Below are 27,528 nucleotides of genomic sequence, written 5' to 3'. Positions count from 1 at the left end.
GTCTTGTTTCCAGTTTTGGTGGTCTCATCTAAATTTTATTGAATTTTGTTTCTAACAGATTTGGGGGCTCATTCCAGGATCCCAAGCTCCGGTCGCTCGGCATTCTTGGAGAAACGGAGAAGGTGCACCTCGCTGATTTAGACGATCTCTAGTTTCCCCTTGTTGCCGCGGCGGCTCGGGCGAGCGTGATCCGGACTGGGAGACCCTGGAGACAGGACGGGCAGACGCGACGCGGGGGGTTCGATCGGGTGACTCTTGTGCACAAGACCCGGGTAAGAAAAAGGTCTTAAATAAGTATTATCCGGGCACTGGGACACGGCGGGTTGGTCGGGTAACTCTTATGGACTTTAGACCCGCATTCGCGGGTGGCCGGGATTTGCAGCATTACTTGCTGTTTCGCTGCGGTGCGAAGGGCACCAAGACGTGGTGGTTCGGTCGGGTTACTCTTGTGTACATAAGACCCGGGTAAAGGTAAATTTCGGGTGATCTCGATTGACAACGTATTTTGCTGTCTGGTATTGCCGCGGGACGGGGCGCACATTACACCAGGTAACTTTTGTGCACAGACCAAGGTATGAAAGTTGACCTTTAAGTATTACCTTGGTGGTCGGTTCCGTACGAGAAATATGGGGGAATTGGCAACCTAAAAAATAGACAATAAAGGTCTTTAATTGGCTAGATTAATCTAACAAGTAAGGTGTCTAACTGATTCGATCACCCAACCTTAGACCGGTTATTAAGAGGGGAAACTCCCACGTGGAGATTATAACCCTGAAGTGGGTGTGGAAGAAGGTAACACCGAACCTCAGAGAGGTTAATTAAAATTATATAAAGAAAACGGCCGAGTATTGAAATGGGAAATAAGAATAGCAATTTAGATGTAGAAAGAGACATGAGAGGGACGTCCGAGGACCACATCCCAATGGACAGTCCTTAGGGAAAAATGTTAAGAGATTGGAAGTACAATCCTCGGACGCGAGGAAAGGATAAAAAACAAATGATAAAATGTCAATGAAAAACAGCCTTACAGTCAGGAGGAATCAGATCATGCTTCGTGTCAGAAGGGCTAGTAGCTGAAGGGCTACTGAGGGTGCACTTCGTAACTAATTCAAAAGCGAGAGGAGTCGTTGCGGGAAACTCAAAGTGTCTGTGAAACATGGTGTCTGTGTGTGTGTGTGTGTGTGTGTGAGAGAGAGAGAGAGAGCGAGAGAGAAGAGCTGTACAGCTAGTAGAAAGTTTAACCCTTTGTGATTCAGTCTGAATGCACATTTGTTTGTTGGTGATTGAAGGTTCCCTGGAGCTTGAGATCCGGGACTGTTTTGAATCTGATTTCTATTATGGAAATTTTAACATGATTTCTTTTAAGGTTAAGGATTTTGCAAGATTATGAAATAAATGTTCTTTTCACAGGTCATGACTGCCTTACTATCAGTTTCTAACTAATCTTTTTTATCCTTACATAAAAGCGATTTATGGAGGACAGTTGAAGTTTTAACTTGAATAGACAAATCCTTTTAAGGCAGTTCTGGTTATTTCACGACCTATAGCTTTGTAATTGAGCAATGACTGGTCAGGACTACTTGGGAGGACTAGTTTTGGATTTGAATCGGGGACTGGAACCGGGTGATCGTGGTGGATTTCAGAGTTGGGAACTGTGTGCATTTTGCATTTTGAATATTAAACACTGAATAAATGAATTTATAATATATAAATATGTATTTACAAGAAAGATTCCAAAATGTGTAGTTAGGAACAGGCTTTAAAGAAAAGCAAGCATAAATTGATAAATTGTATTTGAGATTACAGGGAGCAAGAAATATTGCAATATTTCTTTAAAAGAATCAAGGTCTAAACAAATCGTTGGGTGATGAGGAATGGCCAGGAGGTTGCCCTAAAGCTGTTCAGTTGGTTAAATCGGCTCAGCAATTGATCTGGCAACGTCACATGAGAAGCAGAAACAGAAGGCAAAAATAATGATAAGCCACGGTTGATGAGGTAATAAAGAAAAGGACAAAACTAAAAGGAGAAGGAAACCGGAATGGTGGCGGGCAGCATGTTGAAAATAAAGTGAGGAGAAAGGATCGGGGAGGAGATGTTAAGGGGTCTGGTAGACAGGAACAAAGATCGAAGTGGAAATCCCCACTGGCGGGATGTTATTACTGTGGAAAGACAGGTCACTTTAAGAGAGAGAGTGTCCAGATCCGAAAAAGGAAGTAAAGGCAGTGCCGTTAATGAACCCTGATGGAAAATAGGGGTGTCAGGGGTTCCTGCCCCCGGGGACCCACCAGGAGCCCTTGATAAATTTAAAGATGGGACCTTACAAAGAGGACGTAGTTTTCCCAGTCAATACGGGGAGCAGCAAGGTAATCCTTAAATTTTAAGCCCAAGGGAGTGGGAACGAAAAAAAAAGTTAATTGGATTATGGCAACAGTTTTGTGATGAGAGGCACGAAGAATCAGTTTTGCGTTCATGACGAGATATTGCCACCAAATTGGGGATTGAATTAACTGCGAAAGGTGTACTTCCAACAGATGGAATCTGTTGAAGTTCTTAAAAATGAATGTGCTCGAGCAAAACAATTACGAAAACAGAATGAGAAGTCACAAGTGACTGGTAAACAAACAGAACTGCGCGATTACAGTTTTTAAAATGTTTTAATCACTTGTTGTGTTTCCATCCTGAATTATATAATATATATAATTAATAATTAATATTTATAATAATTCAATTGTGTTAGCCTGAATCAATATTAATTGGCAGGATTCCTTCATACATTCTCAGTGACCTGTCATATTGATTCATGGTTAATTTAAAACATGAACTGCATTAATTCATTGTTAATTAAAGAATGGAAAGCTACATTTCTGGCCAGAGTGTGTGCAGGCAGTGGCGGCAACAGCCTTATTGGTAGAGGAGAGTCGGAAACTTACTTTTAGGGAAGCCTTAGTAGTCAGCACCCCACATCAGGTACGGTCAGGAGAAGAAAGGGGCATGATTAGAAGAGCTGCTCTGAGGGAATGGAAAATAGAGATCCGGTGGGTAAGGGAAGTGATACCAGCCAAAAACAAATTCACCAATGTGGACCCACGGTGGAAGGGTATGGATGAACACGATAGAGGAAAAATGAGGGACTTTCGAGAAATGGTCATTTTGGGTATTAAAGAAGCAGCACCTAAATCTCAGAATTTTTTTAAGCCTTTGAAGTAAGACAGGAAAAGGAGGAAGCCCTGTCAGCCTTTTTACAGAGATTAAAAGAAGCCACTAGAAAATATTTGGGAATGAATCCCAATGATCCGGTAGCACAGGGACTTTTAAAGGTCCAATTTGTGACTAAATCATGGCCCGGACATACAAAAGAAATTACAGAAATTAGAAGGCTGGAGTGAAAAACAGATAGAAGATCTGTTATATGAGGCACAGAAAGTGTGTGTGAAAAGGGAAGAGGAGAAACAAAAACAAAAAGCTAAAATAATGGTTGCAGCGGTTGAAGAAATTACGACGAGAAAGTTAGAATCAGAGAACAGAGGAGGACAAGAGAGACAGAGAGCAGATGGTAGGGGAAGGAAGCAACTGGCAGGATGTTATTACTGTGGAAAAACAGGACATTTTAAAAGCCAATGTCCAAGGTTAGGACGACAAAGAGAAGCGGTATCATTGATGATTTTTGATGAAGATTAGGGGAGTCGGGGTTCCCTCCTCCTGTGACCCACCGGGAACCCTTGATAAATTTAAAGGTGGGACCTGAAGGAGAGGAAACAATGTTTTTAGTGGATACGAGAGCAGCACGATCATCCCTAAGCTTTAGACCTAGCGGTGTTAAATTAACTAACAAAGATCTCAAGGTTTCTGGAGTAAAAGGCAAAGAATTCTTAAATCAGAAAGCAGGACAATGGCTCACAGACTCTAGGATCTTGAAATATGAGACAATCTTAATAGAACAGGATGACCTTGTGTTAGTCACAGACAGTTGCTTGAATCCAACTGCATTTCTGTGGCGGAGAGAGGGGGGTGGCCCCTGGCCATCCAGAACATGACTGTCTTGATATTACTGAATATCAGACTAAAGTGCGAATGAACTTAAGAGACGTACCGTTGCATGCGGGAGCTCGGTTGTTTATCGATGGGTCCTCCCGGATGATTGAGAGTAAAAAGCACAATGAATATACTGTAGTAGACGGGATAGAGGGAAGCATTATCGAGGCTGAAAGACTGCCTAACGGCTGGTCAGAGTTCAATGATAAGTTTTTAAAGAACTATATTGTGGCGCTCGGCTCTTCTTTGTCTATTCTTAGGAGTAAAGGCCTGTTGGTACAGACACTGCCACTCGAGTTTGCAGTACATCGAATACAACCGAGTGATTGGGTCCTGATCAAGACCTGGAAAGATACCAAACTGCACCCGAGCTGGGAGGGACCATTCGTAACCCTCCTAACTACTGAAACAGCTATTCGGACTGCTGAGAAAGGGTGGAGTCATCACACTCGCGTTAAAGGTCCTGTGAACGCCCCAAAGGCGGAGTGGCACGCTCATCCTACAGACAACCCTCTGAAAGTTAAGAAAGAAAGAATGAACTGAGACAAAAGTCTCTTTTAACGTTTGCTGATGTATATATATATATTGTTATTGATTGTAAGGGCTGTGTGGACTCACCTCTCCCTGACACCTAAAAGGTTAAGACAGGACGGTAGGCAGGGTTCAGAGATGGGTAGATACTGGTATAGTATTGTAATGTTAGTAGTACTAACTATTCAAGGAAGTGGGAAAAATCACGTCACTACACTGTGCCAGAATTATGTTAAACAAGAGGGACTTGCCGACTGTTGGGTCTGTGCAGAGGTCCCACACCATGGCGAATCTGGAATCCCCACCTCGGTAATACCGCTCACTCGAAAAGGAGTATACGATGTACAATAATTTGATGTGGGTTCAAATAATACAGAGTGGAGATCTGAAAGGAGCAAATATAACTTTGCGGGATGGTTCCCAAGGCCAGCCCCGAAAAATCAGGGCGCTATTGATAGTCTTAGAATTTCCCCACCGAAAGGAGCTGTGAATACCACCTGTTTCTGTAATCAGAATGATGCTGCACCTTTCCAATTGGGAATATCATCTTGTGTCCACACCAGTCAAGCCACTGCCACGACCACTCCCCGAATATTAAATGGAACATATTGGGTATGCGGTCTGAAGGCCTATCCATTTATTCCCGGGGAAAAATATGTCCGTGTGATCGAATGTGTCATGTTATGAAGTTGACGAAACACTTCCTCAAAACCAGAAAGGTTGGAGTGTCTGCTGTTACCTCGCTTATATAGTCCCTCACCTCCGAATAGAAAAGCATGAGCCCAACCTATGAAAGGAGGGGGGGATAAGACGTAAGACCTGAGAGGTCTCTGACGGAGACCGTCTACTGTGGACACTACTCCCAAACTACGGCACTACAAGGGCAGGGGTGGAAATACAGAAACTGGCGGCTGCCCTTGAAAATTTAATTAATGATACCGCCGGCGCGATGGGAGAAACTCAATCCCAAATATCGGCCATAACCACCGAAATGATTGCCACAAGACTGGCAGCTTTACAGAATCGAATGGCTTTAGACTATCTTTTGGCCGAAAAAGGGGGAACCTGTGCTCTGATTGGTAAAGAATGTTGCACCTTCATCTCAGACACCTCTTCCATAGTGGAAGATAAGGCAGAAATAGTAAAGAAAAAGATAAGCAATATAAGAGAAATTGGAGATGAATTCCGAAAAGATGAAGGATGGGGATGGGGATGGGGTAACTGGAGATTGATCGGGTGGGAAAATGGTTAGTGAATTTAGGCATTTATGTGCTACTAATAATTGTAGGTTTACTGATAGGGTTTAATGTGTTAAAATGGATAATGACTAAGCTTGGGAGGACAACAACCAATAATGGTACACACTTAGAAGGACAGAAATGACTAGATTGTGAACGTCAACACCATAGGGTGAAAAGAGGGCAGAAAATAAGATTGCAAAAACAACAAATGGTTAAGAAAAGAAATGGGGGAATTGTTAGAAATGGGGTAAAGTGTTGATTTTGCAGATATAGAAAAAGCATACAGAAAAGGGGTACAGCAAGAGAACTATTAACCCTGCAGGTATTTAGGGACTTTTCAGTGTATAATTGTGGTTAATTAAATACTAACTTTGGTGTGTAATTACTATAACAAAAAGTTCTTTTTGTAAAATTATGTTTTCAGCAAAAAGCTGAGATAACTGAAATGCTTGAGCTATACAAAATGATACAAGTTAATGAAGTGTCCGAGGATGGAATGTACCAGCAGAATTGATACAAAATGTTAAACCAGATCTTGACAAAATAAATGTATGTGTCAGCACTTACAGAAAGGAAGGTTGCCAACCTGGGGAAGGGGGAAGTAGTAAGGGTGGAGCACAGCTGGGCAGTGATATGGTACAGTAAGAGAGATCGGGTAATTAGGAATCTGGAGAGATGACCTCACTCAGCTCAAAGGGTATAACTGTACACTAACCTAAGCTCTAATTTGCTCATTTGCTTATGCAATTGAAGCCCTTACTTGCAAGTTCGTAATAAATTGTCTTGTTTCTAGTTTTGGTGGTCTCGTCTAAATTTTATTGAATTTTGTTTCTAACATGAAGAAATTCAGTTCACAAGAAAATGATAAGACGTGTTCCAGAACCAGGGGTGATATCTGAGGAAATATTTAAGGGTAATGTCGTCAGTATGGTACTTAAGATTGAGATGAGAAATTTCTTCACCCAGAGAGTGGTGAGCCTGTGGAATTCTCTGGCAGATAAAGTGTTTGAGGCCATAACGTTGAATGTTTTTAAGAACAGATTATAGTTCTTAGGTCTAAAGGGATCAAAGGATATGGGGAGAAGTTCATTTAATTATTTAGTTGATGATCCTTTTAACTTCATTTCTTATTTTCGAACTTATACAATGAATCACTGTAAGGTAATCTAACACTTTTTTCTTTATTTCCCTTTTTTGTATCTGAGATTTATAGTTCACAAAGTGTGATGTTGGAAAAGCACAGCAGGTCAGGCAGCATCCGAGGAGCAGGAGAGTCGGTGTTTCGGGCATAAGCCCTTCTCCAGGCTTAATGAAGGGTCCTGCCCGAAACGTCAACTCTCCTGCTACCTGGATGCTGCCTGACCTGCTGGGCTTTCCCAGCAACACACCTTATCAACTCTGACTCTCAAGCGTCTGCAGTTCCTCACTTTCTCCGTCTAAGATTTGCAACGAGGTACTTTGTACCTAAGATGGCATTGTGAGGGGTGTCATTGTAAACTTTTCACTGTACCCTTGTACTTGAGTATATGTGACAATAAACCTGGTTCTAATTCTAATGTATATCGTCACTTGTACCCAGATACAGTGAAAAGTGGATAATGTTGCCATGTTCCGACTCCATCTTGGATTACAGAATAAATTACTGAATAAATGGTATAAATGGTAAAATACTGAACAAATTAATAATAAATAGGTAATACAGATAGATAACCTTTTCTCCGAAATCCTTAAATCTGAAAAGCTCCAAAGTCTAACGACTTTTTTGTGAATTTTTTTCTCATTAACAAAGTTGTTTGGCGTGCAAACAGTTAACTCAAGTCCACACCCACTCGATGCGTGTCACTCAGATGAGACGTGTGGGGGCGCGGCCCAGCACGGTCAGGCCTCAATTTTGTTTCAGGGCCCATTTTACTCACATTAAGTCTATTCTTTGGAAAGATGTTTTAAAATTTCACCATCAAACTGCCACTTATTCTGAAATTCGAAAAATTCTGAATTCCGAAAACCAGCTGGTTCTAAGCATTTCGAATAAAGGATTGCTCACCTGTACTAAAACCGAAACAGCATCAGAGGATTACCTTTCCATCTCTGTAGACACCACCCTCTCTGCTCCTCCACTATCTGCCATCTGTCATTCCACTCTGGGGTCCGGGACTATGCCGTTACCGGCACTGTCCTTTTCTGCCGACACTAACACTATCCTTTTCGCCATCACTAACACTGTCCTTTTCCCCGTGACTGGCACCATCCTTTTCTGCTGTCACTGGCACCGTCCTTTTCTGCCGTCACTGGCACCATTCTTTTCATCATCACTGGCACTGTCCTTTTCACCGTCACTGGCACCGTCCTTTTCACCATCACTGGCACCGTCCTTTTCACCGTCACTGGCACCATCCTTTTCGCCATCACTGGCACCATTCTTTTCTCCATCACTGGCACTGTCCTTTTCACCGTCACTGGCACTATCCTTTTCGCCGTCACTGGCACTGTCCTTTTGCCGACACTGGCACTGTCCTTTTCGCCGTTACTGGCACTGTCCTTTTCACCATCACTGGTGCCATCCTTTTCACTGTCACTGGCACCATCCTTTTCGCCATCACTGGCACTGTCCTTTTCGCCATCACTGGCACTATCCGTTTCACCGTCACTGGCACAATGCTTTTTACCGTCACTGGCACTGTCCTTTTCGCCATCACTGACACCATCCTTTTCACTGTCACTGGCACTGTCCTTTTCACCATCACTGGTGCCATCCTTTTCACTGTCACTGGCACCATCCTTTTCGCCATCACTGGCACTGTCCTTTTCGCCATCACTGGCACTATCCGTTTCACCGTCACTGGCACAATGCTTTTTACCGTCACTGGCACTGTCCTTTTCGCCATCACTGACACCATCCTTTTTACCGTCACTGGCACTGTCCTTTTTGCCATCACTGGTGCCATCCTTTTCACCGTCACTGGCACTGTCCTTTTCACCGTCACTGGCACTATCCTTTTCGCCGTCACTGGCACTGTCCTTTTGCCGTCACTGGCACTGTCCTTTTCGCCGTTACTGGCACTGTCCTTTTCGCCATCACTGGTGCCATCCTTTTCACCGTCACTGGCACAATGCTTTTTACCGTCACTGGCACTGTCCTTTTCGCCATCACTGACACCATCCTTTTCACTGTCACTGGCACCATCCTTTTTACGGTCACTGGCACTGTCCTTTTCGCCATCACTGGTGCCATCCTTTTCACCGTCACTGGCACAATGCTTTTTACCGTCACTGGCACTGTCCTTTTCGCCATCACTGACACCATCCTTTTCACTGTCACTGGCACCGTCCTTTTCACCATCACTGGCACCATCCTTTTCGCCATCACTAACACTGTTCTTTCCCCCGTGACTGGCACAGTCCTTTTTGCATCACTTGTGCCATCCTTTTCACTTCACTGGCACCGTCCTTTTCCCTGCCACTGGCACCATCCTTTTTGCCATCACTGGCACTGTCCTTTTTGCCATCACTGGCACCATCTTTATCGTCGTCACTGGCACCATCCTTTTCCCCGTCACTGGCACCGTCCTTTTGTGCCATCACTGGCACCGTCCTTTTCACTGTGACTAACACTGTCCTTTTCCCCGAACTGGCACTGTCCTTTTCACCATCACTGGCACCATCCTTTTCACCGTCACTGGCATCGTCCTTTTCGCCATCACTGGCACCATCCTTTTCACCGTCACTTGAACCATCCTTTTCACCGTCACTGGCACCGTCCTTTTCCCCATCACTGCCACTGTTGCTTCCATGTCAGATGCGCCTGAGCTGGGGATGGTTGCATTGTGTAGTTCCCAGATCTCCTCTGACATTGGACATTGTCCGATGGGATCCTGGCGCTTCTTTTCTGATATCACCACCCCAGATGAAATGGGGGAACGATATGATCATATTGAAGCAGGCTCGAAGGGCTGAATGGCCTACGCCTGTTCCTATTTTGTATGTTTCTATGTTATGATGTGATCCTGCCCCACTAGCTACCTGACAAAGGAGCAGTGCTCTGAAAGCTTGTTATTCCAAATACATCTGTTGGTATGTGACCTGATGTTGTGTGATTTTTAACTTTGTCTGCCCTAGTCCAACACCAGCACCTCCACATCATGATGTGATGCTTCCAATATTCTGACAAAGGCCTCAAACTGAAGCAAGGTTATAATTTGATCCTGGGTTGTGGGATGGGGATCTCCCCTGCATAAATCTGATGAGTGCTGGATGCTACCTGAAGCCTTAATGCCCATGGTTGTGATGTAGCTGGCGCATATTATTGGCATTCTGACTTGCTTTGGACTCAATGCGGTGAGTTCAAACTCTACTCTGAAGAGCTGAGGAAATCAGCTAGGCTGCCCATTCACTGCAGCAGTGACACCACACAGCCCTGTTGACAATGCTGTCTGTCAAGTGAGATGTTCCAGATTAGATTCTAGATTAGATTCCCTACAGTGTGGAAACAGGCCCTTCAGCCCAACAAGTCCACACCAACCCTCCGAACAGCAATCCACCCTGACCTATACCCCTACATTCACCCCTGACTAATGCACCTAACACTACAGGCAATTTAGCATGGCCAATTGACCTAACCTGCACATCTTTGGACTGTGGAAGGAAACCGGAGCACCCGGAGGAAACCCACGCAGACATGGGGAGAACGTGCAAACTCCACACAGTCAGTCGCCTGAGGCGGGAATTGAACCCAGGTCTCTGGCGCTGTGAGGCAGCAGTGCTAAATAAAGACACTGTTTGACAAGCCGTCAATTGAAGTTAGGATGTTATCTTGAAGATGAACATTGCAATTCACTGCTTGCACCTTTTCTTAGAACGTATATTGCATCTTCTTGATGGATTTAAGAAAAATCTCTGTTGCATTCCCACAGTCACGCACTGACCTATCAGACTCTGCCTTCCTAGTGAGTTCAGTTCAGTTGCTGGCTAATGTTGACCACCAGGATGTTAATCTTCGGGGGATTCAGTGATGGTGACATCATTGAATGTCAAGGGACAGTGGTTAGATCATCTCTTATTGAACATGGTAATTACCTGGCATTTGTGTGGCATGCATGTTACTTGCCCTTGTCAACTCAAGCCTGGATAACATCTAAATTTTGTTGCATTTGAGCATAGACTGCTTCAGTATTGGAGGACTCACGAATGGTGCTGAACATTGTGCAACCATTGGCGAACATCCCCACTTCTGACCTTATGATGGTCATTGATGAAGCAGCTGAAGATGGTAGGACGCTACTCTGATGAATTCCTGCAGAGGTGTCCTGGAGCTGAGATGACTGATCTCCAACAACCACAGCCATCCTCCTATGTGCCAGATATATCTCCAAATAGCAGAGAGTATGCTCTCTGATATCTCTAATTTTGCTAGGGCTCTTTGATGCCATACTGGGTTTAGTGTGACCTTGATGTCAAGGGCTGTCAGTCTCACCTCCTCTCTGGAATTCAGCTCTTTTGTCCATGTTTGAGCCAAGGCTGTAATGCCGTTAGGAGATGATTGGCATTGGCGGAACCCAAACTGGGCGTCACTGAGCAGGTTATTGCTGAGCAGGTGCTGCTCGATAGCACTGTTGGTGACACTTTCCATCACTTTACTGATGATCGAGAGTAGACTGATGGGGCAGTAATTGGCCAAGTTGGATTTGTCCGGCTTTTTATGTACAGTGTACACCTGGGCAATTTTCCACATTGTTGGGTAGATGCCAATGCTGTAACTGTACTGCAACAGTTTGGCTAGGGGAGCAGAAAGTTTTGGAGCACAAACCTTTAGTACTATTGCCAGAATGTTGTCAGGGCCCATAGCCTTTGCAGTATCCAGTGTCTCCAACTGTTTCTTGACATCACGTGGAGTGAATCAATTTAGCTGAAGATCTGGTAACCGTGATGCTGGGGACTACTGGATGAGGCTGAAATGGATCATTCATTTGCCACATAGGGATGAAGATCGCTGTGAAAGCCTCAGCCTTACCTTTTACGCTGATATTCTGGCTTTTCCATCATTGAGGATGAGGATATCTGTGGAAGCTCCTCCTCCTCCAGTGTGTCGTTTAATTGTCCACTACAGTTCACAACTAGTTATGGTCAAACTGCAGAGTTTATCAATTGCTTGGGACTTCACTCAGTTCTGTCTAGCACTTGCTGCTTATGCTGTTTGAATGCAAGTAGCCCTGTTTGGTAGCTTCTAAACTTGTCCATCCACATCAACACTCCAATCAAGGAAGCACATCATTGCCTCTCCTTCTTCAGAATGCTAGGAAAATGCAACGTGTCGGCAACGACTTTTATCAATTTTTATAGACGCACCATCGAAAGCATCCTGTCCAGATGCATCACAACTTGGTAAGATACTGCTCTGCCCAAGACTGGAAGAAATGACAGATTTGTGAACACAGCCCAGTCCATCACGAAAACCAGTCCTCCTCCAATTGACTTGGGAAAGCAGCCAACATAATCAAAGATCCCTCCCATCCCAATTATATTCTCTTCCATCCTCTTCCATCGGGTAGAAGATACAAAAATTTGAAAACAAAGTAACAGATTCAAGACAACTTCTTCACCACTATTACCAGACTTCTGAATGGATCTCTCATATATTGGAGTTAGTTTTTCTCTGTCGCTGTAACACTATATTCTCCATTCTCTATTACCCTGATGTACTTATGTAAGGTATGATTTGTCTGGATAGCACACAAAACAATACTTTTCACGGTATCTCACATGTGACAAAAATCAAATCAAAGGGTATTTTCAATGTGAAGGCAGGACTTTGTCCCCACAAGGACTGTGTGGAGGTCACTCATACCATATTATCATGGACAGATGCACCTGCGGCTGGCAGATTGGTAAGGATGAGGTTGAGTATGTTATTCCCTCTTTTTTGTTGCCCTTACCAGTTGTCACAGACCCAGTCTAGCAGCTCTGTCCTTTAGGACCCGACCAGCTCAATCAGTATTACTGCTGCTGAGCCATTCTTTGTAATGGACATTAAAATTCCCCACCCACAGTACATCCTATGCCCTTGCCATCCTCAGTGCTTCCTGCAAATGTTGTTCAACTTGGAGCAATACTGATTCATCAGCCAGAGGAGAACGGTACGTGGGGATCAGCAGGAGATTTCCTTGCCCATGTTTAACCTGAAGCCATCAGAATTCATGGAGTCTGGATTCAATGTTGAGGACTCCCAGGGCAACTCCCTCCCAACTGTATGCCACTGTGTCACCGCCACCTTTGCCAGCTCTGTCCTGCCAATGGGGCAGGACATATCCATGTTACAGAACAAAAAGATCGCAGTCTGAGGAAATGTAGGACACATTTCAGCATGAGATAAGGAGGAAGGTCTTCTCTCAGCGGGTATTTGTGGAATTCTCTGCCACAGAGAGATATGGGAGCAAAGTCATTGTAAATGTTTAAGCAAGAAACAGCTAGATTTCTAAAGCTTCTAGGCATCAAGGGATATGGGGAGAGAGCAGCAATGTGGAATTTAAACATTAACAAAAGAGAACTAGCTGGAGAAACTCAGCAGGTCTGGCAGCATCTGTGGAGAAAAAGCAGAGTTAACATTTCAAGTCCAGTGACTCTTCCTCAGAATGAGAGGATCAGTCATGACCATGTTGAATAATGGAGTCAGCTTGATGGGTGTTTCCATGTCCGGATGTTTATAGTTAAGACTAAGATGAGGAGAAACTTCTTCGCTCAAAGGTTTGTGAATCTTTGCAAATCTCGATCAAAAAGGATTGTGGGCGTACGTTGTTGACGATGTTTAAGGCCGAGAAACTCGGTTTTTGATGTCCGAGGGAACAAAAGGTACAGGGGGCAGGCAGGAATATGGGTCCCGGAGGAATAGGCACAAAGATCAGGAATGGTGGAGAGGTTTTAATGGATTGTGTGCTTCTGCTTCAATTGCTTGTGCTTTCAAATATTTTCTTTGCTGATTTCCAATATTTATGCTTGGTTAGAAACATAGCAACTAGGAATAGGAGTAGGCCATTCACTACTTTGAGCTTGTTCAGCATTCAGCATCATCATGGTTGATCATCCAACTCAGTTTCCTGTTCCCATTTCCCCCCTGTACCTTTTGATCCCTTTAGCCCTAAGAACTGCACAGTGGCTCAGTGGTTAGCACCGCTGCCTCTCAGTGCTAGGGTCCCAGGTTCGATTCCAGCCTCGGGCGACTGTCTGTGTGGGGTTTGCACATTCTCCCCGTGTCTGCGGGGGGGTTTCCTCCGGGTGCTCCGGTTTCCTCATGCAGGCCAGGTGAATTGGCCATGCAAAATTGCCCCTAGTGTTAGGTGCATTAGCCAGAGGGAAATGGGACTGGGTGGGTTACTCTTCGGAGGGTCAGTGTGAACTTGTTGGGCCGAAGGGCCTGTTTCCACACTGTAGGTAATCTAATCAAACTACTTCTTGAAAATGTTTTGGCCTCAAACTCTTTCCTTGGTCAAGAATTTCACAGGTTCACATTCTCTGGGTAAAGTATTCTTTCCTCATCTCAGTCCTATGTAGCCTACTCTACATCCTTAAACAATGACCCCGGATCTGGACTTCCGAGGTGCTCAGGAGCATCCTTCCTGTGTTTACTCAGTCTAGTTCAGCTGGAATTTGATAGGTTCCACTTCCCCCACCTCATTCTTCCATACTCTGGTGAATATAGCCCTAATTGATCCCACCTCTCTTCATATCTCAGTCCTGCCATCCCAGGAATCAACAATCAATTGTTCAATAGATAAAAGCCAACAAAATGTTGTAGAATGACAGATTTTGGTGATTCCATTGTGATAGATTCGATGCCCTCACTTATAACACTGGCTTAGGATTCCATCTCCATGAGAATGAGATGCAACAAAAGTTTTTTTTTAATGTATTGATGAAGGTGAGAGATTGCAATCCTTTCACTGCAGACACGGGGTGGCTGTATGATGATGGTTGGAGAGGGAAAAAAAAGAGTTGGCGAAACTTCAGGTTTTGCTTTTAGAAGGTCAAACTTACCAAAATGATTAAACATGCCGGGCCAATGAAACTCCATATAAAGTTGTTTTCTGTGCTGAGCCAGCAACTGTTGGAGAAAAAATGCAAAAATAATTGTGAGAAAGTAACTCCTTCCTCACAAAACCCAGCAGTTTTCTCCCCTCACCTCTTGTAGATAGTGGAGACCATTGACTTATTCCGTGTCAGTAAAGTGGGATGTGCAGCTCAAGATCTCCTCTCTGCACTGCCCAAGCCATGTAACAATTGGTATAGCATGTATTTTCCTTTTTTGCCACTATAAAAATTAAATGGAAGTTGGACTGAGATATAGCGAGAGTTTTGCCACTTGACAATTATGCGCTGCAAATTTTTGAATTGTGGCAGACAGTTGGCACAGAAAGCAGTGAGAATTCAGGAGTGAGTGTTGCTGAGAGGCTTTTGAGTTAAGGAAATTCTGCCTATCGACAGCCCTCAGGTTGGTTGAGTTCAGAGCATTGAAAGCTGTAAGTGTTAGGGCAGCAGAGAGAGAAAGATCCAGGGCCTGCAACCTGGAAGCAAAATTCTTTTTTCATTCTCTCTCTGTCCATGTGGGGAAAAGGCAAAAAAACAGAGCAAGCTAAAAAAAATTCTCACAAGACTCTGATCAACTATCGAATTGAAAAATAATCATCACCTTATAGACAACCGTGCCATCAGAACAAAAAATTAGAAAGATAGTAAGGGACAACTTAGTCACTTGAAATCTTGACTTTCCATCTTTATAATTTTGCTTACTTGTCTATGTTCTTTTTCCAGTCATAGCAGATACACAGGAATATTGCAACATACAAGTCCCACTCCAAGCCACTCACTGTTCTGACTAGGAAATAAATCATCGTTCCTTCACTGTCACTGAGTCAGAATCCTGGAATACCCTGCCCAATGGAATTGAGGCTCTACATACATCAAATGGACTGCAGTGCCGTGGAGGGGGTCGTTAGGGCCGACTGACTGTCCCTCTTCCGCGGTCACGTCAGAGCCCGGGGTGTCTCTGGAGAAGGAGCACGCAGTGTCCACCACCACCCTTGAGCTGTTCAGGGAGAGGTGGGCACGGCAGGGAGTGGAGTGCATTATTTCCCCATCCAACTCTATTTTGATTTAATATTTGTCCTCCCCTTCACTGTTTGATCACACAGCATTGCCCTTTGATGTGAAGGGCACTGCTTGCCACTGGCCACTCGGGTGTTTCCTTTCTTCTTGGTGGTGTGAATTGAATAAAATTTACACAATAAATAAATAAATAATCAGGAGTGTCAGAGGAAATACTTTTTTTCACCAAGAGGGTGATGGGAATCTGTGACAATTCTAGCCTCGGGCGACTGTCTGTGTGGAGTTTGCACATTCTCCCTGTGCCTGAGTGGGTTTCCTCCAGGTATTCCGGTTTCCTCCCACACACCAAAGATGTGCAGCTTAGGTGAATTGGCCATGCTAAATTGCCCCACAATGTTCAGGGATGTGTAGGTTAGGTGCATTAGTCAGGTGTAAATGTAGGATAATAGGGTAGGGGAATGGGTCTGGGTGTGTTAGTCTTCAGTGGGTTGGTGTAGACTTGCTGAGCCAAAGGGCTAGTTTCCACTCTGTAGGGTTCATCAGCAAAGAAAGAATTTAATAGTGCAGATTTGTCTCAAGATTCTGAATTCAAATCTGACTCCAAAAGGTGGGCAGATGAAAAATGATTGACATTCCTGTGCGGTACTGAGTGTGTGCTACACTGTCGAAGGCACTGTCTTTTGGATGAAATAATAAAGTGAGGTTCTGCCTGGTCTCCCAGATGGCTATAAAATGGCACAAGTAAGAGAGTCACCTCTGTGTCCTGGCCAATATTCATCCTTCGGTCAACATTTCCAGAATAGATTATCTGCTCATTATCGTATTCCTGTGTGCAAACAGATCACCACATTTTCTACATTATAGCAATGACTGCCATTCATAGAACATAGAACATAGAAAAATACAGCGCAAAACAGGCCCTTCGGCTCTCGATGTTGCGCCGACCTGTGAACTAATCTGAGCCCATTCCCCTACACTATCCCATCATCATCCATGTGCTTATTCAAGGATTGTTTAAATCTCCCTAATGTGGCTGAGTTAACTACATTGCCAGGCAGAGCATTCCATGCCCTTACCACTCTCTGAGTAAAGGACCTGCATCTGACATCTATCTTAAACCTACCACCTCTCAATTTGTAGCTATGACCCCTTGTACAAGTTGACCTCAACATCCTAGGAAAAATACTTTCACTGTCTACCTTATCTAATCCTCTGATCATCTTGTATATCTCTATCAAATCCCCTCTTAGCCTTCTTCTGTCCAATGAGATCAGACCCAAGTCTCTCAGTCTTTCCTCATAGGTCCTTCCCTTCAGACCAGGCAACATCCTGGTAAATCGGAACCTTTTCCAATGTTTCCACATCCTTCCTGTAATGGGGCGACCAGAACTGCACACAATATTCCAAGTGCGGCTGCACTAGCATTTTGTGGTGATGCAATTCATCAGTTGTTATCAGAATTGAGATTCTAAGGACTACACAGGAAGGGTGTTTTCAAACGTGGGGGAGTCACTAAGGGTTATAGTTTAAGGATAAGGGGTAAATGTTTTTAGGACAATGTTGAGGAGATGTGGCTTCACCCAGAGAGTGGTGAGCCTGTAGAATTCTCTGCCACAGAAAGTGGTTGAAACCCAAACATTATGTGTTTTCAAGAGGGTGGTGGATGGAGCCCCTGTGGCTTAAAGGGGTCAAGGGATTGGGAGGATGGGCAGAATTAGTCTATTAAGCTCAATGATCAGCTGTGATCGTGTTGATTGACAGAGCAGTGATCAAATGGCCTACCCCTGCTCCTACCTTAATGTTTCTGTTTGGTGGCAATGCACAACCCTATATAACTGCATAAAACAGAAATGGCAAGAGAAACTCAGAAACTTGAGTGACATCTGTGGAGAGAGGAACAGAGTTAATGTTTTTGAGTCCAGTGACACTTCATCAGAACTGCTTCGGAAATTCTTCATTTCTAAAAAAAAAGTCAAACCGGACTTGAAACCCTAACTCAGTGTCTCTCTCCACAGATGCTGCCGGACCTGCTGAGTTTCTCCAGCAATTTCTGTTTACGTTTCAGATATGGGTTGACTATTTTTCATCATTTATATAAATGATTTGGATGTGAGCATAGGAGATGTAATTACTGAGTTTGTAGAAGACACCAAAATTGGAGATGTTGTGGACAGCAAAGAAGGTTACCTCAGATTGCAACAGGGGCATGGGGCATGGATAGGAGTAATAGAGAAAGTCTTTTCCCTGGGGTAGGGGAGTCCAGAACTAGAGGGCGTAGGTTTAGGGTGAGAGGGGAAATATATAAAAGAGACCTAAGGGGCAACTTTTTCACGCAGTGGGTGGTACGTGTATGGAATGAGCTGCCAGAGGATGTGATGGAGGCTGGTACAATTGCAACATTTAAAAGGCATCTGGATAGGTATATGGATAGGAAGGATTTGGAGGGATATGAGCTGTGTGCTGGCAGGTGGGACTAGATTGGGTTGGGATATCTGGTCGGCATGGACGGGTTGGACCAAAGGGTCTGTTTCCGTGCTGTACATCTCTATGACTCACTGACTCTATGACTCTGTATCCAATGTCCCACAGTTTTTTGTTTCATTTTACTGTATAAATGCAAATTTTTTGTTGACTCTGACAACTTAAAAATCAATTAACAAAAGAATTGAATTGTGTGGTTAAAAGGGCTGTACATCTTTCTATGTGATATGGTTAGAATCAGCCAAATGGTCGCTTTTCCCCTATTTATGTTGTAATGTGGCAGGGACTGGCTGAGCAATACAAATAGGAACATCCAACATATCATTCACAGTTCTAGATGGAGTAGCACTGAGATTCATTTCATTGCCTCTGGGCACAGAAGGCAAAAGCCAAATAAAATCCCAACTTCTCGCCAATATCCTGTCTGGAAAGTGTGTGTGTTGTGGGAATTGTAAGATTTGACTGGCCAATGACGCTCATCATGTGGAATTTGCCCACCAGCATCTAAACCCCACTACATGAGGAATGGTCACTTTTTGAGTGACACAGAGGATTATCCAGGAATTCATCACCATAGATTGCTACAACTTAATTAGGAAGAGTACATCAATAATCATGTCCCACTTTTCCTCACAGTCCCAAATGCAAAAAATCCCAATGTGGTGACCAGGATGATCAGTTTCCCTGACTGCCTGCCATTCAGACCAAAAGCATTTCATATCAGGTTTCAACTTGAGGAATGCTATTTTTTGGACTATACTTACCTTTAATAATTGGAAGAGAAAAGAAAGGGTTTCTGATCTGCTACTACGCAATGTAACCAATCAAAAGGCTCAAACACATACACACTCATTCATGATTGATACAGGCAGAAAATCTTACAGCTTGATATAGATTTTCTTTTCTTTTATTTATTCATGCAACATGGGCATTGCTGGCTGGCCAGTATTTATTGCTTATCCTAGTTGCCCTTGAGAAATTAGTCAGGATCTGTTTTCTTGAACTGCTGCAGTCCATTTGATTTTTCTTCTTTTGTTTTTGTTATTTTTTTCCCCCAGCTCCCATGTTGAGACATAGTGAGAGACACAAGGTGCACAGCTCAAGGGTGTTGGTGGACACCGAGTGCTCCTTCTCCAGAGACACCCGGGCTCTAACATAACTGGACACTCCTGTTTATGATTAGATTGCTTACAGTGTGGAAACAGGCCCTTCGGCCCAACAAGTCCACATCGACCCTCTGAAGAGTAACCCACCCAGACTTACTTCCCTCTGACTAATGCACCTGACACTATGGGCAATTTAGCATGGCCAATTCACCTGAACTGCACACCTTTGGACATTCTGGGAGGAAACCCACGCAGACATGGGGAGAATGTGCAAACTCCACACAGACATTCACCTGAGGCTGGAATCGAACCTGGGACCCTGGTGGCTGTTAGGCAGCAGTGCTAACCACTGAACCATTGAGCTGTGCCCCCCCCCCCCACCCATCTGTCAGCCAGGGCTCCCTGATTGGACTAGGCTGACAGTCCCAATCAGGGAACTCATATTCCATGAGGTTCCCCTGGTTGACCTTGTTCCAAACACTACAGTTTTAACCATGTGAAAGATGCTCTCTACATCCAAGTTAGTGCTCTTGAGGCACTTCGAGTCAGGTACTTACACTTTATCCGTGCCGTAGTATTTATAGCCAAGAATTGCCGAGATTCCCACGACGACGGAAGGGCTGCCATATCCGAAGATGTAGAAATTCCTGTGCAGAAACCCTTTGTTGTAAATGACTCCGACCACAATCAGGTAAAGGTGAATGCCCTCAATGCACATCCAGGCAAAGGCGGCCAGGAAAAAGTAATGCAGCAGTCCAGCTACAATGGAGCAGACAAGCTAGAGGGTGGAGGTAAAGACACAAAATACCTGAAGGAAAGGTCATGGATCAAAGTCATGAGACTGCTCTGTCTGCTTAAAAAACAAATAACCTTGGAACTTAGTTGTGTCATGTAAAAATGCAATCTCAAACTCCCACTGCTTTGCTGAATGACACGCCAATGATGAATTATGAAAGTTTTAATGCAATTTTGTCTTGACCTCCATCAGTTGCAAACTCTACCTCTTTAATACATGGTGCACTCAGCTAACTGGGGATTGCTAATTCCGGGGAACTGACAATTGTTTTGCTCGGTTTTGGACTCCGTGTTGTCAACTCCAAGCATTCTCAGATCAGGCAAGTTTTGTTTTATTAATTCATGGGATGAGGGCAACGCTGGCTGGGTCAGCATTTATTGCCTGTCCGTAATTGCGCAGATTTAAGAGTCAACCACATTGCTGTGGGTCTGGAGTCACATGTAGGCCAGACTAGGTTAGGATGGCAATTTCCTTCCCTAAAGGGCATTAGTGAATCAGATGGGTTTTTCCCGACAATAGTCATCATTAGACTATTAATTCCAGATATTTATTGAATTCAAATTCCACTATCAGCTGTGGTAAGATTTGAACCTGGATCCCCAGAATATTGCCTGGGTCCCTGGATTAACAGTCCAGTGATAACATCACAAGGCCATTGCCTCCCCCGCGCCCCCACCCCCGCACACTCAACCACCCGAGTGGATAGTCTATTCATCTTGATGCCAATTGGAAAAATAAGACTCAGTGGCATTTTGACAACTTGCACCCTGTGCACATCTCAGGGTGTTTTAAGTGAGATAAGGAACATTGGAGGCAGGAGCAAAACTACAGAGAGCTGATGGTGTTGTGGTAAAGTCAATGCACCAGTATGCCCAGCCTAATGTTCTGGCAAAGTGGATTCAAAGCCTGGGCATGACAGTTACTAGAATTTGCATGGTGACCCAGTGGTTAGCACTGCTGCCTCACCAGGGACCCGGGTTTGATTCCAGCCTTGGACGACTGCCTGTATGGAGTTTGCACATTCTCCCCATATCTGTGTAGGTTTCCTCCAGCTGCTCTGGGTGGCCTCCCACAATCCAAAGATGTGCAGGCTTGGTGACTTGGCCATGCTGAATTACCCATTGTGTTCAAGGATGTGTAGGCTAGGAGCATAGGGGAATGGGTCTGGGTGGATTACTCTTCGGAGGGTTGGTATGGGCTTGTTGGGCTGAAGGGCCTGTTTCCACGCTGTAGAGATTCTATGAAATTAATAAAACATCTATATTTGTTTTGAAAAAAGAACAATATGACCATGCCTACAATTGACAACTATTGTTTAGAAGGTAGGAACAGGAGTAGGGCAGTCAGACCTTTGAACCTGCTTCATCATCTAGTATGAACATGGCTGATCATCCAATTCAGGATCCTGTTCCTGCTTGATCCCCATCTCTTTAGCCATAAGAACTCCTTCAAAGCATACAATACTTTGGCCTCAAAAGCGCTCCATGAATGCCTATCCAATTGTTTTGCCATTCAATAAAGAAAAGCTGCCATCTTTATTAGGATGCAGACCCACAGTAATGCAATTCGTACTTAACTGCCCTCTGAAATAGCCAAGCAAGCCATTCAGTTCAACAAGTGTTGTGATAAATGTTGGCCTTGCCAGTGATGGTCAGATCCCATGAAGGGTCCATTTAATGTGACTGTGGCTGATCTTTGACCTCAAATCCATTGCCCACACTCTTTTCTTGCCCCTTGATGTTTTTAATATCTAGAAGTCTAAATGTTTGGTGGTACACACTGGAATATTACAGACCAGTGACACATTTTATCAAAGTTTTTTGTCTTGCATTCATCAGGACAAATCACAAGAATACAAAGAAAGAGGAAAGCCAACACTAATACTCCATGAGAGGAGAATGCTGATTACAAATGAACTCTAATCAGTTGAGGCATTTCCATAGATAGTACACTAGTTAATGATGATTGACAATTAACTGCCATGTTGCATACAATACAGGCCAGTAATTCTGACATGGGTAGCCATTATCACGAGGATGCATTCTATTTCATCATCAAACTTGCATAATGATAAATTTGGCTCAGGCTGTGTTTACAGGATTGTTGATAAAGGAATGTGTGGAACTGTAGAAATCCCTACATGTGCACTGACCAGTGAAGGTAGGTTTGTGGGAGACACAAAGTGTCCAACATTATATATAATTCTGTAGTTGGAGAGTTACTTTCTAGCTTATCCTGAGTGTGTGAAACATTATGCTACCAACCGATTTAGGATGGTCAATCAGTCACAATGGTTAGCACTGCTACCTCACAGCGTCAAGGAACGGGTTCGTTTCCAACCTCGGGCGACTGTCTGTGTGGAGTTTGCACATTCTCCCCGTGTCTGTGTGGGTTTCCTCCCACAATCCCAGCAGGGGCAGGTCAGGTGAATTGGCCATGCTAAATTGCCCATAAGTGTTCAGGGCTGCATAGGCTGGGTTCATTAGTTAGGGGCAAAAGTAGAGTAATGGGGAATGGGTTTGGGTGGGTTATTCTTTGGAGGGCTGGTGTGGACTTGTTTTGATTAGATTCCCTACAGTGTAGAAACAAGCCCTTCAGCCCAATAAGTCCACACCAATCCTCTCAAGAGTAACGCATCCAGACCCATTTCCCTCTGACAAGTGCACCTAATACTGTGGGCAATTTAGCACAGTCAATTCACCTAACCTGCACATCTTTGGACTGTGGGAGGAAACCAAAGCACCCGGAGGAAACCCACTCAGACACAGGGGAGAACGTGCAAACTCCACACTGTCAGTCGCCCGAGGCTGGAATCGAACCTGGGTCCATGGTGCTGTGAGGCAGCAGTGCTAACCACTGTGCCACCGTGCTGCCCAGTTGGGCCAAATGGCCTGTTTCCACACTGTAGGGATTTTATTCTGTGAGTGTACTAGAAGTGATCGATATTAATGACTTGGATTCAGGGATAGAATATACTGTAGCCAAATTTCCAGGTGACACTAATATAGATGGGAATATAAATTGCAACAAAGAAATAAAGAATTAATAAATAACATGGACAAGTCAGGTGAATGGACCAATGTTTGCCAGATGAAATCTAACATGGATAAGTGTGAAGTTATCCACTTTGGTCAGAAGAGTGTAAAAGCAACTTATTATCTGAATGGAGAAAAACTTCAAAACATTTCAGTGGATATCTTTGTTGATGAGTTGCAAAAAGTCAGTCTGCATGTCCACCTGGCAATAAGGAGGGGAAATCGGATTTTGACATTTATTGCTGATGGAATGTTGTATAAAAGTAGGGAAGTGTTGTTGTAATTGTTGCAAAAGTGTTGTTTAAGACATTGGTGAGACCCCATCTGGAAAACTGTGTACAGTTTTGGTTTCCTTATTTGAGGATGGATGTAATTGTATTGGAGGCAGTTCAGTTTAATTCCAGACATGAAAGCCTTCTCTCATGAGGAGGGATTGAGCATTGAACCTTATACTCACAGGAATTTAGAAGATTTAGAGAAATGATCTAATTGAGGCATATAAAATGCTAATGGAGATTGACAGAGTAAATGCTGAGTGGATGTTTCCCCTTGTGGGGCAATCTAGAATGAGAGATCATAGTTTTTGGATTTAAAAGAGAGATGAAGTGGAATTACTTACAGTCACTGAGTCGTAGAGATGTACAGCACGGAAACAGACCCTTCGGTCCAATTTGCCCATGCCGACCAGGTATCCCAACCTAATCCAGTCCCATTTGCCAGCACCTGGCCCATATCCCTCCAAACCCTTCCTATTCATATACCCATCCAGATGCATTTTAAATGCTGTAGTTGTACCAGCCTCCACCACTTCCTCTGGCAGCTCACTCCATACACATATCACCCTCTGCGTGAAAAAGTTGCCCCTTCGGTCCCTTTTATATCTTTCCCCTCTCACCTTAAACCTATGCCCTCGAGTTCTGGACTCCCCCACGCCCAGGGAAAAGACTTACTCTATTTATCTTATCTATGCCCCTTATGCTTTTACAAACCTCTATAAGGTCACCCCTCAGCCTTCGACCCTCCAGGAAAAACAGCCCCAGCCTGTTCAGCCTCTCCCTATAGCTCAAATCCTCTAACTCTAGCAAGATGCTTGTAAATCTTTTCTGAACCCTTACAAGTTTGACAACATCTTTCCGATAGGAAGGAGACCAGAATTGCACGCAATATTCCAACAGTGGCCTAACCAACATCCTGTGCAGCCACAACATGACCTCCCAACTCCTACACTGAAGGTAGGTGCATCCAGAACCGGGGTCAGAGTCTGAGAATTCAGAGTGGACCATTTAGGACAGAGATGAGGAGATATTTCTTCACCCAAAGAGTGGTGAGCCTTTGGAATTCATTACCACAGGAAGCAGTTGATGCCAAAACATTGAATGTATTCAAGGGGCGGCTAAAAATAGCACTTGGGGCGAATGGGATCAAAGGTTGTGGGGACAAAGCAGGATTAGGCTATTGAGTTGGATGCTGGATCAGTGGTGCTGGAAGAGCACAGCAATTCAGGCAGCATCCGAGGATTTTGCCTGTCCTCGGATGCTGCCTGAATTGCTGTGCTCTTCCAGCACCACTGATCCAGAATCTGGTTTCCAGCATCTGCAGTAATTGTTTTTACCTTATTGAGTTGGATGATCAGCCATGGCTGTATTGAATGGTGGAGCAGGTTCAAAGAGCTGAATGGCCTCCTCCTGCTCCTATCTTCTATGTTTCTCAATTACACATTGCTGAAGCATGTGGAACTTGAAGCCAGGCCTCCTGTTCCGGAGGTGGAGACACTACCACTATAAAACAAGGCCCTCAATGGTCTTCTTTATCAGACCAGAGCTGATAATGCAATTAGAGACAATGTTCCACTAGCCTCATAGCACAGGGCATCTGATGCACATCTGGGCAGTTATTGTAATCAATCTATTCAAGGATTCTTCTGATGCAGTAGTAGTGTCCTAGTCTCTGAGCCAGGAGACATGGATTCAAGCCATTTGCTCCAGAGGTATTCAATAACACCTCTGGATAGGTTGATTAGAAATATTTCATCAACCTATTCAGATATTTTACAACACACCTCTGGATGAGGTGGGACTTGAACCTGGGCCTCCTGGTCTAGAGGTAGTGACATACCACGAAGCCACAAGAGCTCCACCTCAAAGCATCTTTTTTTTTAATACATTGGAAGTATTCTTATACTGAATTGAACAATTTTATCTTCATCATTAAATCACCTCTTTTTTTTGATTTATTAACCACAACTTGTAAAACATGTGTGTTCTGAAAGATTAAATTATGTGCAAAGCACCTTTAGGGCAATACAAACTGTCCAGGATTAGGGCAGCATGGTGGCTCAGTGGTCAGCACTGCTGCCTCACAGTGCTAGGGACCCAGATTAAATTGGGTGACTGCGTAGAATTTGCACATTCTCCCTGTGTCTGCATGGGCTTGCTCCAGTTTCCCCTGCAGTCCAAAGATATGCAGGTCTGCTGAATTGGTCATGCTAAATTGTCCATAATGTTAGGTGCATCAGTCAGAGGGAAATGGGCCTGGGGGGGGTTATCTTTCGGAGGGTTGGTGTGGACTTGTTGGGCTGAAGGGCCTGTTTTCGCACTGTAGGGAATCTAATCATGCAAGGAGGGTGGAGAGACATCTTACATTACATAACAAAGTGATTAATAGCAATTGACCTGTATTTGACTGAGCTGGCTTGTTCACTGATCAATATAACTGTGCTTGATTGCTTAATCCTGTGGGTGGGGCTGCAGTGTAAATAATTGACCGCTTCCACTCAGAAAAAAAGATTCCACCAAACCCTTGGGGTTTTCTGGATAAGTGTGCTGAACTTTTATACATTCTAACTTTCTTAAGTTTTGCAAATAAAGTATTTGTACTTAGAGAAAAAAAAGACAATCTTGCATTGCTGTGAAATAAATAACATATGCAGCAACCCAGAGAACTCATAACGTATGACGATGGGGAGATGGGAACTAAGTGGATTTTGAATGACCATTTGAAAACATCTTTTTGTGGAGAGGGTGTGTGGATTGAATATATCTGAGGGTGTTAATTTGCACTCCTTACCTTATTACTGTTCATGTTAATGCCAGTAAGAAACAGCAACTCTGCAATAAACAGGCTGAAACAGAGATTCTTGTGAATGGTTGTCCTCGTACTTTGAATCTCACTGAAGAAGCAGAAGGTAAAGATGCACATTGACAGACAGATCAAGGACACAATAATCCCCAGCTGGGTAATCCGTGTCAGGATATTATTATGTAGGACATCCTGCAAGGGAGTAAGAGTCAATGGTTTTAACATTGTAAAACTTTTGCTTTTTCCGTACAAAATGCACATGAGAGAAACATATACAAATTAGAAAACACTTTTCTCTTCTCCCCTTCCAGCATAACAGGCAATGATTTTCCCCTTGGAATGATATTCAGGTACTGATCAGTGGAAAACCGGATGCAAAGGGAATTTTGCTGCTAATTATATTGCAGAACAGAGCTTCCATTTGATGTTGTGATGAAGGAACACTGTGGACAATGAAGTTATCATATAATGAAGGTTTTCCAACATTTGTTCTCACACTTAGTATAACATTTTCCCATTCAAGAGGGTATTTTATGAATATTTGGACAGGAGTGAGCTGCAAAGGTAGGGGGAAATCATCAGGAGATTGGCAATGGACTTCATTTGATGAAGTCATGATGGGCTAAATGACCTTGTTCTATCCCCCGACATTTAATCACAGTACTGAAAATAAGTGAACAATACAAGCTGGTCTTGATCTACATTTTGCTGTTTGGGTCATATCCATCAGTCAGAATGTTGGAAACATATTGTTGTTCCTTCATGGAACAGAATCCTGGAATTCCCTCCCTCAGGGCCAACCCACAGCAGATGGACTGCAACAGTTCAAGAAAGTAGCTCTCCGCCACCTTTTCAAGGGGCAGCTAGGACAGACAATAAATGCTGTGACATTCAACAAATGAATGCATTTTTTAAAAGATGCATTTCAGAATGAGGCCATTTGGCTCATTGTCTCTGTACTGTTTGAAAGTACGAACCAATTTGTCCCACTGCCCCACTCTATTTCCATACTCCCATACAATTTTCCATCCAAATACATATCAAATTCTTTTTGAAAGTTAGGGTTAATTCTGCGCCTTAAGGCAGTACAACCCAAAGACAACAGCTCACCATGTCAGGTATATTCTGATGAATAT

At 43.8% G+C, this 27,528-nt stretch overlaps 1 protein-coding gene across 2 annotated transcripts in view; it reads right to left on the bottom strand.

Moving 5' to 3' along the window:
* adgrl4 (adhesion G protein-coupled receptor L4) overlaps positions 1 to 27,528 on the bottom strand; it is a 164,981-nt gene that overhangs the window by 34,199 nt on the left and 103,254 nt on the right. For both annotated transcript variants that reach the window (XM_043698670.2, XM_087990402.1), the window contains 3 exons: positions 26,381 to 26,584; positions 20,041 to 20,261; positions 14,829 to 14,895 (listed from right to left, as the gene is read on the bottom strand). In XM_043698670.2, coding sequence (XP_043554605.1) covers positions 14,829 to 14,895; positions 20,041 to 20,261; positions 26,381 to 26,584 — 492 coding nt within the window. The remainder of the gene's footprint in view (positions 1 to 14,828; positions 14,896 to 20,040; positions 20,262 to 26,380; positions 26,585 to 27,528) is intronic.

This window comes from Chiloscyllium plagiosum, unplaced genomic scaffold, assembly GCF_037043375.1.
Source record: "Chiloscyllium plagiosum isolate Xiang-an unplaced genomic scaffold, Cpla_swu_hap1 HiC_scaffold_9, whole genome shotgun sequence".
In the NCBI taxonomy this organism is placed as follows: domain Eukaryota; kingdom Metazoa; phylum Chordata; class Chondrichthyes; order Orectolobiformes; family Hemiscylliidae; genus Chiloscyllium; species Chiloscyllium plagiosum.
The sequence above is the reverse complement of the archived record's forward strand: the minus strand, read 5'-3'. Positions and strand labels throughout refer to the sequence as shown.